Source organism: Pseudomyrmex gracilis, unplaced genomic scaffold (assembly GCF_002006095.1).
Source record: "Pseudomyrmex gracilis isolate BER0280 unplaced genomic scaffold, ASM200609v1 scaffold_154, whole genome shotgun sequence".
Taxonomy (NCBI): Eukaryota; Metazoa; Arthropoda; class Insecta; order Hymenoptera; family Formicidae; genus Pseudomyrmex; species Pseudomyrmex gracilis.
The window spans coordinates 321,099-334,824 of NW_018020738.1; the positions used below are offsets into that span (position 1 = coordinate 321,099).

The 13,726-nt window shown below is 41.3% G+C and overlaps 2 protein-coding genes across 5 annotated transcripts; one reads left to right on the top strand and one right to left on the bottom strand.

Annotated features, from left to right (window-relative positions):
- Nucleotides 1–295: 295 nt before the first annotated feature.
- Nucleotides 296–6,963, bottom strand: LOC109857277 (transcription factor GAGA-like). 3 transcript variants are annotated; one of them, XM_020433437.1, is made up of 6 exons: nucleotides 6,050–6,963; nucleotides 5,352–5,561; nucleotides 5,079–5,261; nucleotides 4,748–4,991; nucleotides 1,905–2,249; nucleotides 296–967 (listed from the first exon to the last, which is right to left on the bottom strand). In XM_020433437.1, the coding sequence occupies exons 2-6, from the start codon at nucleotides 5,538–5,540 to the stop codon at nucleotides 666–668; spliced, it is 1,263 nt and encodes a 420-aa protein (XP_020289026.1). In that variant the 5' UTR covers nucleotides 5,541–5,561; nucleotides 6,050–6,963; the 3' UTR covers nucleotides 296–665. The 3 variants fall into 3 exon arrangements, with proteins under 3 accessions (XP_020289026.1, XP_020289027.1, XP_020289028.1); XM_020433438.1 differs by lacking the exon at nucleotides 6,050–6,963 and adding an exon at nucleotides 5,768–5,900; XM_020433439.1 differs by lacking the exons at nucleotides 296–967; nucleotides 1,905–2,249 and adding an exon at nucleotides 2,256–4,003 and having other exon boundaries at nucleotides 6,050–6,960.
- Nucleotides 6,964–6,995: 32 nt separating this feature from the next.
- LOC109857276 (transmembrane protein 214-A) lies at nucleotides 6,996–13,273 on the top strand. 2 transcript variants are annotated; one of them, XM_020433434.1, is made up of 9 exons: nucleotides 6,996–7,391; nucleotides 7,611–7,819; nucleotides 7,920–8,609; nucleotides 8,726–8,936; nucleotides 9,015–9,154; nucleotides 11,461–11,587; nucleotides 11,976–12,241; nucleotides 12,344–12,495; nucleotides 12,577–13,273. In XM_020433434.1, exons 1-9 carry the CDS (start codon nucleotides 7,271–7,273, stop codon nucleotides 12,701–12,703), a joined length of 2,043 nt encoding a protein of 680 aa, XP_020289023.1. In that variant the 5' UTR covers nucleotides 6,996–7,270; the 3' UTR covers nucleotides 12,704–13,273. The 2 variants fall into 2 exon arrangements, with proteins under 2 accessions (XP_020289023.1, XP_020289025.1); XM_020433436.1 differs by having other exon boundaries at nucleotides 7,299–7,391; nucleotides 7,611–7,796.
- Nucleotides 13,274–13,726: the final 453 nt, after the last annotated feature.

The following is a 13,726-nucleotide window of genomic DNA, read 5'->3' on the forward strand; positions in this document are numbered from 1 at the left end:
CGTAGGCAGGTAGAAGAAGTAAAACTGAGTCGAAAAGTCCTGGATCATTTTTTTCTATTATTTATAATAAAGGAGTAATTATTGAGTAAATCAGGCCAATCAGCGCAGACCTTTAGCCATACGCACGTCAGTGAGCGCTCACACACACGAGGCGCGCGGCCCACTGACGTGCGTCTGGCTAAAGGTCTGCGCTGNCTGCGCTGATTGGCCTGATTTACTCAATAATTACTCCTTTATTATAAATAATAGAAAAAAATGGTTCAGGACTTTTCGACTCAGTTTTACTCCTTCTACCTGCCTACGAGAGATTGTACGGCAATTCTGGGACACCCTGTATATATATGTGTGTGTATATATATATGTATATCTAGACTATATTTAAGTCTATTGTACACATAGCACCGAGTAAAAAATTTCTAATAAAACAACACATCGTTGATCTACATTCATCGTTACATCGTTTTTAATGCGTTTTTTATATGTTCGCTTTTTAATGTACATGTAACTGCCATATCGCGTTAAGATAGCCATGTGTTTTACAAGCCAACTCAAATTTTATATTCTACACTTCGCAAAGTCTAACCGGTGTTTTCCGCTAATGTGCCATTGTCTTCACAGTTCGTCGTTTGATATCGGGGAACGGTCTCTCTCGCGCGTCGCGATAATTAAGTAACGTCGGTGCGTTGCATGTGTCTGGCGTGTTGCCGCGAGGAATCGTGATAGGCAATTCCGGCGCGCAGCATCTCGCCGTGTCGGAACACGTCGTGGGACGCGGAGAAGGACGGCAGGGTGGGCAGCGACGGCAGAAGACAGCTCAGCATACTGGCGCCGCCGTCCGAGGAGTAGATCCCGTTAGCCGGCGGCGGCACCATGGACGTGCTGCACGTGGTCGAGACGGATCCCGGCAACGTGTGACCGTTTTGATCGCCAGAACTCAACAGGCTCGAGCCCGGACCCATCAGGTTGCCTATGGATGCGTAAAAAGACATGCGATTGCAAAGACAATGAAAGTGTTCACAATTTTGTTTATAAAAAGTGCACTTTGTAATTACAAAATTGATAACACAAAAGAAAAACATTTTAGAAATGTTTTTATTATAAAAAAATATTTGCCAGTGTTGTTGCATTAATCGATTAAAAAACAAAAAAGAACAAAAACACAGTTTGTGTATTTTATAAATAATATTATAAAAATGTCCTCTTATGATATTATACATATATTTTATTACGTGAAATCACGACAATGTGAGTTATTGCGTGTAATTTTACTCTAGCGTGTGTGAGATTGCCGATAGTTTCGGTTTCGAAACAAACATTTTCAAGCTCCGTACGTATCGCGAGAAGTAATCTATGATAACACAAATGGTAAAATCTCCCATGCGAATATGTTTCAGTCGCACAATCGCGCGCTTTCGTAAAACAATGATAATTATCAGTATTTACAATAGCGCGATGCATGAATTTATACTCGCGTAAAGGCAAAACTTGTTGTAATTTGCGCGAGTATGTGCGCGCGCGCGCGCGCGGACGCCCAGTAATCGCTTTAAAGCGGTAACGTATTTGCTGCACCCCCGCTAATCCTTTGACAATACATCGTCGTAATATGCGTGTAAAGCACGATATTAAAATTTCAACGCCATTGTGTGTATGTTATTTCTATCGCGTTGCGCCGATGACTTGCGATGAGAGTTTATTAGCAACAAATTCAGTCATTCTCACACATATAATTCAGAAAGAAATATCTGGAAAGCACTTTTCCGCGATACAAATGTTTCTCGCGACTTTTGAAGCTTCGGAAATTGAACGTACATTTAAGTGACAAAAATAAAATAAAAAAATTTTTTTTTTTCTATTTGCGTCAACGTGATGATAGACTATAACAAAACTTAGTTCGCTTAGTTCACCTGGAAGACTGACGCTCGACGCGGAACTGACGGACGAAGTGATCGACAAAGGCGTCATCATGGAAAAGTCCGAGGCCTCGGAGGACCTCGCGGCGAGATGTGAGTCCATTCTGGCGGCGGTGGGACGAACGCACGCCAGCGACGACAGGCCGAAATCGCCGGCTCTGTCCGTACCGGTTGCTCGCCGATGCCGCGCGTGAATGCTGGACTTACTGCTGTTGCCCAAACCGAAATGCAGAAGCTCCAAGTGTCTTCTGAGATTTCTCGATTGGCGCAGGATTGCGCCGCACAGTGGGCACGACGCCGGCTGATCGGACAGGCTGCGCGACTTCGACAGTCCGTCCCCTGGAACGAATTCCATGAAGGCTGAAGAGAATTCTTGAACGACGTGATCGACGCGATTACATAATTTTTCTCCTTGCCTCAGATCTTCGAATAAACTCTAAGACGCAAATATTTCTCGTTTCTGATAAATACGACAAATAAAATACGTGTGTGTGAAAATGATTTTGCGGATGTAATTGCGAAAACAACGTTGATGCAAAATTAGATTTGTCATGGAGACACAACAACACAGTGTTGTATATTATCACATACTTTATTTGCAAGAAAAGAAAATCAGAATAAATACATCATCATCTTATCTCTTCACGTTAGTATGCTTTGTATATGCACTATTGTCACCAATTTCACGTACACCAGCGGAGCTTGTTGGTACAAAATAGGAATGTGCGCCTGATTATTATTTCACCTTTGGTGGTTTTTGGAAGAGACTTTTCAGGTTTTTCTTGTTTTCATCATTATTGTACCTCTCGTAAAAACAAGTGGTATGTTGTTTTGGAAACGCGATTTAATTAGACCATTTTTTTTTTATCCCGCGCGACGAGCAAATCAGAGGAGCGGTAAAATTCGTACGAGCGGTAGACGTAGTACTCGACGTGTGTAGTACACAGGGTAGAGTTGATGTAGTAACAAGGGATTGCACTGTTGCACGATTATCGCGGCAGCTGACAATAAAAGAATAACGAAAATATCTGACAAAAAACACTTTCTTCTTCACTCTATATTTAAGAATTTGTATCGATTAATCCTACAGTATTCCCTTAAACTCTAGGCGGAAGATTTTTTGTGTCTGGACTTAAATAATACGTATATATGAGTAATTAACGATTCGTATAAATATTACAACTGAAACTATACAAAATAACGTAATGACCTTCAGCTTTTCTTCTCTCCTGAATGCTCATACTCAATAATGTATATAAATCACAAAGTCACAGTTTCGATTATCGCCGTCTCAAGGGCGACAATCGAACGGAATCCGTGAGAAAATCAGCTATAAAAAAACGAACAATCGACAAAATGATTTTGACGACAATGTTCCATGTTGAATCCGTTAAGTCCCTCTCTGTCTTTCTCTTCTCTCTCTCTCTCCCTCCCTCTCTCTCTCTCTTTCTCTCTCTCTTTCTTTCTTTCTTTCTCTCTCTTTCTCTCTTTCTTTCTTTCTTTCTCTCTGTACATTTATCTAGCGACCGTAGGTGACGGGATGCCGCTCGGCGGTGAGACCTCAGACTCGTGCGTCGTCGGCGAGAGCAGGCTCGGTTTGCAGACTATTTGTTCGCAACTGTTACTGCCACTGTCAAGTCCGTAAGTCATTGATTGATCGCCGGACTCGAGCGGTTCACTTTTCACTTCCACATTCGTGTCGGACATTGCTGTTGTTGTCGCAGTCATTGAACTACTTCGATGTTTGCACGACGACAAGAGATGCCTGCGTAGATTTCTCGCCTGACGCAGCGTCGCGCCGCAAAGCGGACAAACACCCGGACAGTCAGACGCGCCGCGCGCTTTTGACTGATTGCCGGCGGCGGCCGCCAAACTGGACAGCGTCAGACCGGACGCGAAGCCGAGGCTGGGAAATTGAGGTATGTGCAGCGACGAAAACGGCTGCACTGGCATCAACGTGTGAAGCTGCGGTTCGCTGTCCGAAACGTGATCCTGATGAGACGCATGATGATTGTCCGCAACGGACGATTCTTGAGATCGCGGCGAGTGACCCCGATGATTGTTCGCGTAGTTTCCCGCCAAGCAGTTACTCGCTGTTAACAGACACAAACACAATGTTACCATACAGGGCTGAACTGACGTTACTTTGGCTTGTTTGCTTGCTTTGTGAATTTATTTCCCTCGCTCACGTTCCCTCATTCTCTCTCGTCCTCTCTTCTCCCTCCCCCATCTCTCCCTCTCTTTCTCTCTCTCTCTCTCCTTTCTCTCTCCCTCTCTCTCTCTCTCTCTCTCTTTCTCTCTCTCTTTCTCTCAGTCGGACGAATTGGAGAACGACCAATCAGAATTGCAGTTCAACCCGATCGATGGTTGTGCTTGTGTCCGTTTTAATTGAAACGAAAAAAAGGACATAGACGTACGGTGTCTCCCGTAGATACATGTACATGTACTTGATACAATTTTATGGTGACTGTTATATATACTGAAAAATAATATACCGGACACAAAACACAAACAGAATTATCGTTAATTTTAAACGTTCAATTATAAATCTTTCACAAATTGTCAAAATGAAATTAAAAAATTGCAATAACGCATACACAAACAAAACAATTTCCTAAAAATGATACAGAAAATTCGTGTTCGACACAAAAATTATGCGTTACGAACCAAAAATGCGTACACAATTTGTTGTTAATTATTTAAAAATCAAAAAAACTTAACCGATCACAATCCGTCGAAAACATGAAAAATCCGTCTCGTTGTCGGATTTTCTCTCTCCTATTTACGATTTAAATTAATTTATCACAAGAATGTTCACAAATTATTATTTACGTTACCTGTATCATCAGTTTGATCTGCAACATCCTCGTCTTTGTTTTCGTAAGAAAGCGTTCTGTTGTTGTCGTCGTCCAAAGGTCTGTTTTCACTGTCGGTGTTAGTATTATTCGGCCATTTTCCGGAAGATGTTGACGATTTCCTCCTCCTTTTTCTCCGTTTCAACGGATAGTAAGAATTGAGCGTTGTCTTCGGCAAACTGTCATTTGCAGCCGGTATCGCGGACGCAGGAACTTCCTCTCCGCTCTAAACAATAATACAATTGTGTATCCATTACATGAAGAAACTTTAAAAAAATTTTTTTTTTTATTGTTTAAGCACTATGCTATTTACTTCTGTTACTATGGTTGGTGGTGTCAATCCATGAATGCACAGACAATGAGCGGCCTGAAGCAGAGAAGGCAACTGAGACGGCTCGACGCTGACTTCTCCCCGATACACAAACTCTAACAATGATTCCAAGTCATCGGCTCCAATTCCCGCCAGCATAACTACAGGATGCTGACATGGTGTGCTCTGGAAACATGTTCATGTTGCAATAAAATTTCATTACATTCTCAAATTACATGATCTCGCACAATAATCGTAAAAATCATAATATACTACCTTTAGCAAATCCAATAGAAACGGACTGGCGGCACAGAGAACAATTTTGTGTGCAGGAAAACTACGGCCACCAGCAGCCAGGGTGACGTCCACTAAGTCGCCGTGTCCTCTTAACACCTGTACCGCAGAAGTCAGAGAGGAACTGAACTCTCCCCAGGATAGACTATAGAGTTGACTGCTGCTACCCATCGTGTATCAAATAATTCACAACTGCAAAATCACATCAACAACACATCAACTTAAATTATTTGTTTAGTGTTCCCCATTTTCTTAATAACAAAATAAAAAAAAAAAACAACAGACGCCAACAGAATACGAAAATACTTGTTTCACGACACACAAAGAACAAATTATTATCTACAAATTTTTTTTTTTTTTTCACTCTGATATAAAAAAACACTCGGCAACATCAATACCTGATAAATAACAATGTGAGCGTGTAATTTGGACAACCAATATTTATCCCGAGGATACTTGAACAACCGGTATACACAAACACTCGATCACCAGTAAAATCTACCGTTAGCGGTAACGACGCGTGTGTGCTGGGTTTCTCTCTCCGTCTCTCTCTCTCTCTCTCTCTCTCCCTCCCCCCTCCCCGAACTACGTCTCTTAATTAGTGCCTCCACCCGATTAAGTGCGATCAAACATCGCGGCGTCGTGCCGCGAGTTAACCTAACAAATCCCCGATCACGTACCTTTCGACAGCGCGAGGGTTTCTTTTGTCACGACGACGATGATATAACGGCAACGACGACGACGACGACGACGACGACCTCGATAATTCCGCAGGCTGACAGCTACGCGTTGCCAGTGTTGAAAATTGGGTTGGAGAAAGTCGCGGTACAGTGGGTCATCTAGGCATAAGTAGCGCGAGTTGGCAGTCGAGCGGCTGCCAGGTCGAGCTTCTACGTGATCGTACCACCGGTTTCGATAGTAGATCGTTCGAACCAGACGACGAGTTTTAGCACGAGAGCATCGCACGGCAACAAAACTCGCGCGGTTTAAACCTTTTTCACGGGATACCAAAAAAAATCGCTCTCACGACACGGGCTACGGCGCGCGACTCGAAAAATGAAGTTCAAACACTTCAAACTCATCGGGGGCGGTCGCGTACGAGAGACGTCGTGCTGTAGTTACAAATATAGAAGGCAAGCAGCGCGTTCTCTCGTGTATGCGCGCTGCGACGACCAATCGAAACTGGCCTTGACTTGGACTCCTGCGAGACGCTCGTCGCAACAAACATGGCGTTGTTCGATGTGTTGTTTCTCGATTGTATCGATCTCTATATCGCATAAAAAGTTGAATCGAAATTTTCTACTACGTATACAAAAACATACGCGCGCACACACACACGCACACATGCACGCACAAAATCGAAAAATACCCTTCCTCTTTTCGTGTGTTTTGATAAAATATTTTTATTCCTCAAACTCTTTCCTCTGGCCACCATTGTAGGCCACCATTGACCTAAATCGAGTCTTTGTTAATAAAACTGCTCAATCCCCTGAGGACCAGGGTCTGATCAGAAGACACGTAAACACGTGATTAGAGTAAAAATTGGCAGTCGATTAAAAAAACATATGTTTTATCTTTCAAATGCCGGCGAAATATGAATAGGTACTTAATCTTGCGCGTCGTGGATATTAGCGCGTGGCAATTAACCGAGCACGCATGCGCTACCACGTACCAATGTGTGACTGACACTTTGCCAACAAATCCGACCTGACGCGCGCCTTATATCTACAACACATAACAACGCTCTGTTGTATATTCGCACCATTGCTCCGGTCAACTCCAGTGTCCAGTCAATTCCAGTGCCTTTCCGGAGTCGGCGGCGCGTTGTTGTTGTGTTCCTGTTGAGTTGCTGCTTGCAATATCCGCTCGTTCGTACGCCTCGCGTTCCTGTCCTCCTCGAAATGTCGTCCGGTAGTTGGGAACTGGTCAGCAGGAAGAAAGATCGAGGAAACGAAAAATCGAAGCCCACAAAGGCCGAGAAAAGAAAATTCATCGAGAACGCGCCGAAAGTCGAGGATTTCCGTGAGTCTCCGTCTTTATGTCTCGTATATAAACTCATTTATTTCATTTCCGTGTGTATATTCGACGATTGTTACGTTGTTCTCGATTCCATCGCGAGATATCGTTAAATGAATAATGAGAGCAACGCGGAGAGGTCTAAATTGAAAATATGTAAAAAAAAAAAAAAAAAACAAAGTTGCAATATGGTGATGGTGACACAATATCGTATATTATTTTTAGTACCTCTGAGTCAAGTGAAGACGCTCTATGACAATCTGGATGGAAATAAGGAGAACAAGAAGCCTGCTAAAGCACAGGCGAAAGAACACAAGACAAAAGAGAACGAGGAGAAGAAGAGACAACAGCAACAAAAACAACAACAGGCCGAAAAGAAAAAACAAGAACCGAAGGAGAAACCTCCAAAAAGTATAAAAGATGCCTTGAATGCGGTAAAAATCTGCTTTTAGAATAGACTCTGCTTCGTTCCACTTATTGCGTATTGCGCTTCGAAAATAAAAGAGTTTTTTTCATTTTTCGCGTTGCACACAGATCAATCCGCAAGAGCTCGATGAACTTCTCGCTACCGCTCAGGTCAGATTTCCCGAAGCTCCTCTGCTCTGGCTGAAGGAACTGAACGCCTTCCTGAATATCAAGATACCCATCAATAAGGAAGACGCAATATTCTCAGGAAAACCCAAGGATTATCCGTTGAGTTTAGTACCCAAAGCAATCTCTTCCATATTGGAACGGGCGGTGGAAATGACGGGCCAACAAACGATACAGATATTTTATGAGAATACTCTTACCGCAATGGCCACCGACATGGTCAAAGGAGTCCCTGTCATCGGTCACAAGATATTTTTGCAGCTGCTGGCGCATTTAAATCCTGACGTGACCGCCGCCAATATTCCCAAACTGATTAGCATAAGAAACTCGTACGAGAACAGAAAGAACATAGGTCTGTCCCTGTTGTGGGCCTGGTCGCAGGCCGGTCAAAAGAAATTGGCGGTTGGTTTGAGGATCTGGCACGAAGTGATGTCGCCTATGCTCGAGACAAAAGCTTACGCGAATTACGTCGTTCAGATTCTGAACGATCTCGTCTTCGGCCACGACAACGTTCACGATCTAAGTGTCGATCTGTACTTGGACATTATCAGGGACACATACTCCCAGAGATTTCAAAACCTCCAACCCGCGAGTCTGGGAAAAATTATTACCGCGAGCATCGATAAATTGAGGGTAAGCGATGCGAATTTCGAACGCGTTGTGCGTTGCATAATCACATTGTGATTGTTTATCTCTTGGCGATAATGAAAAAAAAAAAAATTACAATAAAATGGTATTTTGTTTTGCAGTCGATACTATTTAAAAACAAGGACATAAGTTACACGAAACTGTTCGAAATGTTAATGAGCAAAGTTACACAGAAGTTGGATCCGAATTACAGGTACGAGTTGATCAAGGCTCTCGCCGACTGTCTTGTCACGGAGCCCCTTTGCTTTAATACCTGGAGCACTATTTATATCAAGAACTTGTACCAATCCAATCTCCTTCTGTCGTATATCGGTGAGTATTCGTGTTTATTTTTTTTTCCGCGCCACTTTGAGATTGATTAAGTACTTCTAAAAATTCACATCTTTGCAGATGTGAATACATCAACTTTGCAATCGAAGTTCAAAACCAAACACTTCAAGGAAACTCTCACTTTTATTCAAAACAACAGCGAGAAGTGGAAAAAAGCTAAAGATGAAAACCTTGCGCTCGCGTGCAAAAAAACATGCCAGGTAAGTTTTTTTTTTTTATATTGCACCTTAGTTCTAGAACGAAAAAAAATGTTTAAATACATTTTGCACAATTGTAATAGCGAATCATGTTTCACTTTTTAATTACGATTACGTAATCTAAGAATTTGAAGAAGCTTTTCTGCAATACGCTTATCTGTTTAAAAAAAAATACACAAAAAAATATCCGATGAAAGAATATCTGAAAATAAATGAGGCTTATCAACGTTCTTTATACATATGTATGTTTTTTTTTCTTTATTTATATATAAAACAATCGCATGCACAAGTGAGCAATAAACAGAAGCCTACGTACCGCTTTGTGCGCTACATCAATAAAACATAATATTGCGTGTCGGTCGATTAAAACTGAACTTGCTAATGAGAGCGGGAGAACGTTTATTCTCGTTGGCGAACAACTTTCTAGACAGTTAAATGGAAAAGGTAATTTTTTTCGCGCTACGCGCGTGAAAATGTCTACATTTTCATCGATTGCCACTTTTGCTACAACCGAATAAATTTTTTTCCATTAACTTTCAATTAATTGCTGTGGTTATTCGTTACAAGGAGATAGCCCATTTATTTATAAACGTAAATTCGTTCAATGTGTAATATTTAAACAAATCTTTTATATTTGACAAAATAAATTAATTAAAATTTATCTCAAAAAGAACGAGGATAAAGAAGTTGGAAGTTCAACGATTATTGAAAACAGTGTTTGCGTGAATGGATTTGAATTCCCTCGGACGAGCAATTATGATGACGTTTCTCATACTGATACGGTTTGATAAGGGGCGCGTCACGGCCAACTAAATCGCGCTTCGTGTAACAATGCCATCAATGTCTGGCACGCGAGTCATTCGTCGCTGTTGAACGCGTCGCAGTATCCGTCGGTTTGCGGGGACATATCTAACTGCGCAGCGGCGTTTCCAACACGTTCGATATCAACATTCGATACGCAAAAGTAAATCGAGCCCAGTTTCTTTCTCTTCGAGAGGTTTCGTGTTTCATAACACCGATTGTGTTACGTCGCGTTAACGAGAGTTAACGTCGAATCTATTGTGTGTGATTGACGCATTGAATTTTTTATAAATTGAAATAAATATATATATAATACACAATTCCATATTGTGTCGTGTCGCGTGTGGACCCCCCCCCCTCCCCGTTCTGCTTTCTCTTGTATCGGACCTAACGGTACATCAACGGCATGTCACGCGCACAGAAGAAGGTATCCTTAATTTTATACCTCCGAATACGTGCGGCGTTCTCTCTCTTCTCGCTCGTTTCGCGAGGCGGAGAGCTGCGACAAAAAAAAAAAAAAAAAAAAAAAAAAAAAAAAATATATTGCCGTAAATTCCTAACGGTTATCGGCGTCGCGGATTGTTCCGGAACCGCGCCGTGAAGTCGGTTTCGGACGGTTTCGCTCCCGTTCGGCGGGCGGGCTCGATTCGAAACGATTTCGACGCGCGCGCTCAGGTTAGGTGGCTGTTTTCGGGAGCGTACTTACATACGTCGTACGCGGTTATTGATCGTTGCCCCCGTCGTCGCGCGGGTCTGACGCGCGGAGAGCCAGTGACGACATTGGCACCGTTCGCGCTGATATTTTTCTTTTTTTTTCTCCTCGCACACAGCGTGTCGCGTCGCTTAAATCCGCGAGATCATCCGCTAGGATCAAAAAGTCTCCGATTTTTTTTTCACCCAAGGTAAGATTGACGTTTCGCGCGACGTTTTGCGCGCTCTCGTCTCTTTGCACGTCAAAATCGATCCGCGAGCGCGTGAACAACCGATCGTGTTCTGCGTGTCGCGCCGAAACACGAGAGATCGAGCGAAACTGAACTGTTCCGAGATTCGCGGAAACGTGTGATGACGTGTGTAAATTGTATTTCTAGTTTATATTCGGTGATAAACATTGAAATTTGTGTGTTGTTGTGAGCGATGTGTTGACAAGCACTGACAGAGAGAATTCGCGCGCGCACAGACACAACGCTCGCAAATTGACGACGGAATAAATTTAATTAATCGTGATTAATCGTTATTTTCCGCGCGATCGAACGGGGACTTTCTCGTCTCGAAAACGAAGACTCGACTTGGATCAACAACGTAAAAGAGTTTCGTGTTTTTTTTTTTTGTTTATTTTCAAAAAGAAACAAGAGGAAAAGTATGAAAAAATTTTCTCTCGGATGAAAGAACTTTTTGACCGTTTCTGTGTGACGTCACGGCGACGATCGTCCGTGACGAAGTTTGAAACAAAATTTGGAAATAAAAATTTATGTTACAAACTAAGTTCTGTCGTTATTTTTTCTTTCCAGGTGCTGCAGAAAAAAATGACCTCCTCCAGGAGCCATAGTTTTCCATGGAAATCCATTAGTCTTCTTCTTTTGATATTTATCGGAACTATTGTAGCATATGATACACAGAGACACGGTTCTTTTGAAGGTAAGAAGATTTTGCAAACAATTTCCAAGTCATTTTAATAATTTCATTTGCTACTAATCCTACAATCATGCTTACAATCATCTTGCTCTGAGACTTTTTTTTCGTATTAAATATGAAATTGTTTGTCAGAAAGAATGACAAATCTTGGTTCTCCAGGTTTTGTCGCTTTCACAATAGAACGAGCTCGTCTCTCTCCATTAGTCTTTTATCGACAGATATTTTATTGTTGTTATAAACATCATTGTTGTCAACATCGTCGTCATCTCTCTCTCTCTCTCTTTCTCATCTTTCTCTTTTTCACATTCCATTTCTCTCTGTAATTGACAATGAAAATTTATGTAGCAATTTTGTTTGTTGTGAATCTTTATATTTTTTATACGTATTGTAGCGTCTCAAGTTGGACAGTTTTTGAAGAATAGCGGAATATTGAAATATGTTGAAAAAATATGGACTACTGTAAAGTTGTATTGGTCCGCGGGACACAAAGCAATTAAGGATAGCTCACCAGAATATTACAAAGCTGTTGTAGACTTGTGTACACCATATGTTAAATTAGCCAATGACGTTTATCTTGTAACGAGAAATATTTCTATTAAATTGTACAACAATGCCGCATCGTACGTTGAAAAGAATATTCCCGTGGTTCTGGATACGGTGAGTGCATATAAACACCGACTTTCAAACACACTTCAGACTTCTTACAGGACGCGAACAATCCGTAACAATCTCCTTTTTTTCTTTTTTGTTTTTACACAGATCGAACATTACGCTCCAGGCATCTTGGAAGAGACTAAATCTCGGAGTATTGCGGGACTAGAATTTCTGAAAGTTTCCTTCACTGTGCTCGGAGAAAAAGTTATTGAACATTCCATTACAACGGTACAATGGCTACAGAAGAATGTCTTCGTGTGAGTGTCCTCACAAATTGCACAGAAACTTCATAGAAGAGAATGTCTGATTGTGTGGTTTCTTTTTCTCTCTTTCTTCAGGGGTAAACTGAGCCCGGATAGCATCCGAAGTTACGCCGCATGGGCTTTCGACACCACGCAATCGTACGCCAGTCAGACGTACGACTGGGTGTACGAGAAAGTGCAGACTCTCTCCAAGGCGCCGTGAACGGAAAAAAAAAATAATAATAATAAAAATCCGTCTTTCATCCGCTTGACGAGTGTTTAATTGCGTTGGTATCATCATCCACCTTGCGCGTATCAAGCATTTATTAATTTGTGAAACACGAACGTCGAAGTATTACATGTATTTTCTCGAAGATCACGAATTCGTCGGCCATTTTACCTGTGATATCTCGAATAGAGAATCTGTATCTTGTTTCGGTTGGTCGTGACGAAAACAATCCAGTTACACTTGATATACATGTATACATACACACACACACATATATATACACACGCACACACACACACACACCTACACACAAAAAATATTGCGAACATCTTTTTACCAAGGATGAAGATATATTTGCGTCATTTTTTGTAGAAATCTTTATTATTAAGTAAAAATAATCTTGTGTCTTGTAGCCCGTTCTTTATGTGCACGTGGAACGTCCACATTCGAAAATGACCTCTTAATAGTTTTTGTATTTTTATTTATCAGATTTTGAGAATGTTACTTGGATAGTATATATTCGATTATATTGAATGATCAAATAAATCTACAAAGTTTTTGTAACGGCTTCTTTTGTGTAGATTTAAACGAAAGGAAAATTGCGAGGAGGGAGGGGGTCGCGTAAAAAATTCATTCCAAAGGGATCAGGAGCAATAATACAAGGACAACCGTGATGTGTAGCAATAGCAGAATGGTATTAATAAATATATAATAATGAGAGATGATGAGATAATAATAATAGCGAGACGAAAATGCGATAGATGAACATGATATTATGACGATATACAATATAATAATAATAATAATAATAATAATAATAATAATAATAATATTTTAACAAGAATATATTAAAGTTTTACGTGGGAAGAGAAATCTGTGTGGACAGCAGCCACTTCCATAAAAGCTACATGTGTAAAAATCAGTGTCTTGATTTCCTTCCCTCACTAGGGTTTCGGCAGCGTGTTTCTTTCCTCGGCTTTCCGCTTTTTTTTTTTTTTTTTTTTTTTTTTTTTTGTA

What these genes read in the sequence shown, in the direction of transcription:
- LOC109857277 (XM_020433437.1), bottom strand. Translation starts at nt 5,540, where the DNA reads ATGGGTAGCAGCAGTCAACTCTATAGTCTATCCTGGGGAGAGTTCAGT. An exon ending in TTCTATTGGATTTGCTAAAG is followed by an intron (nt 5,262 to 5,351) that starts GTAGTATATTAT and finishes ACATGTTTCCAG; the next exon opens with AGCACACCATGTCAGCATCC. An exon ending in GTCGAGCGTCAGTCTTCCAG is followed by an intron (nt 968 to 1,904) that starts GTGAACTAAGCG and finishes ACGCATCCATAG; the next exon opens with GCAACCTGATGGGTCCGGGC.
- LOC109857276 (XM_020433434.1), top strand. Translation starts at nt 7,271, where the DNA reads ATGTCGTCCGGTAGTTGGGAACTGGTCAGCAGGAAGAAAGATCGAGGA. An exon ending in GCCGAAAGTCGAGGATTTCC is followed by an intron (nt 7,392 to 7,610) that starts GTGAGTCTCCGT and finishes TATTATTTTTAG; the next exon opens with TACCTCTGAGTCAAGTGAAG. An exon ending in TAAAAGATGCCTTGAATGCG is followed by an intron (nt 7,820 to 7,919) that starts GTAAAAATCTGC and finishes CGTTGCACACAG; the next exon opens with ATCAATCCGCAAGAGCTCGA.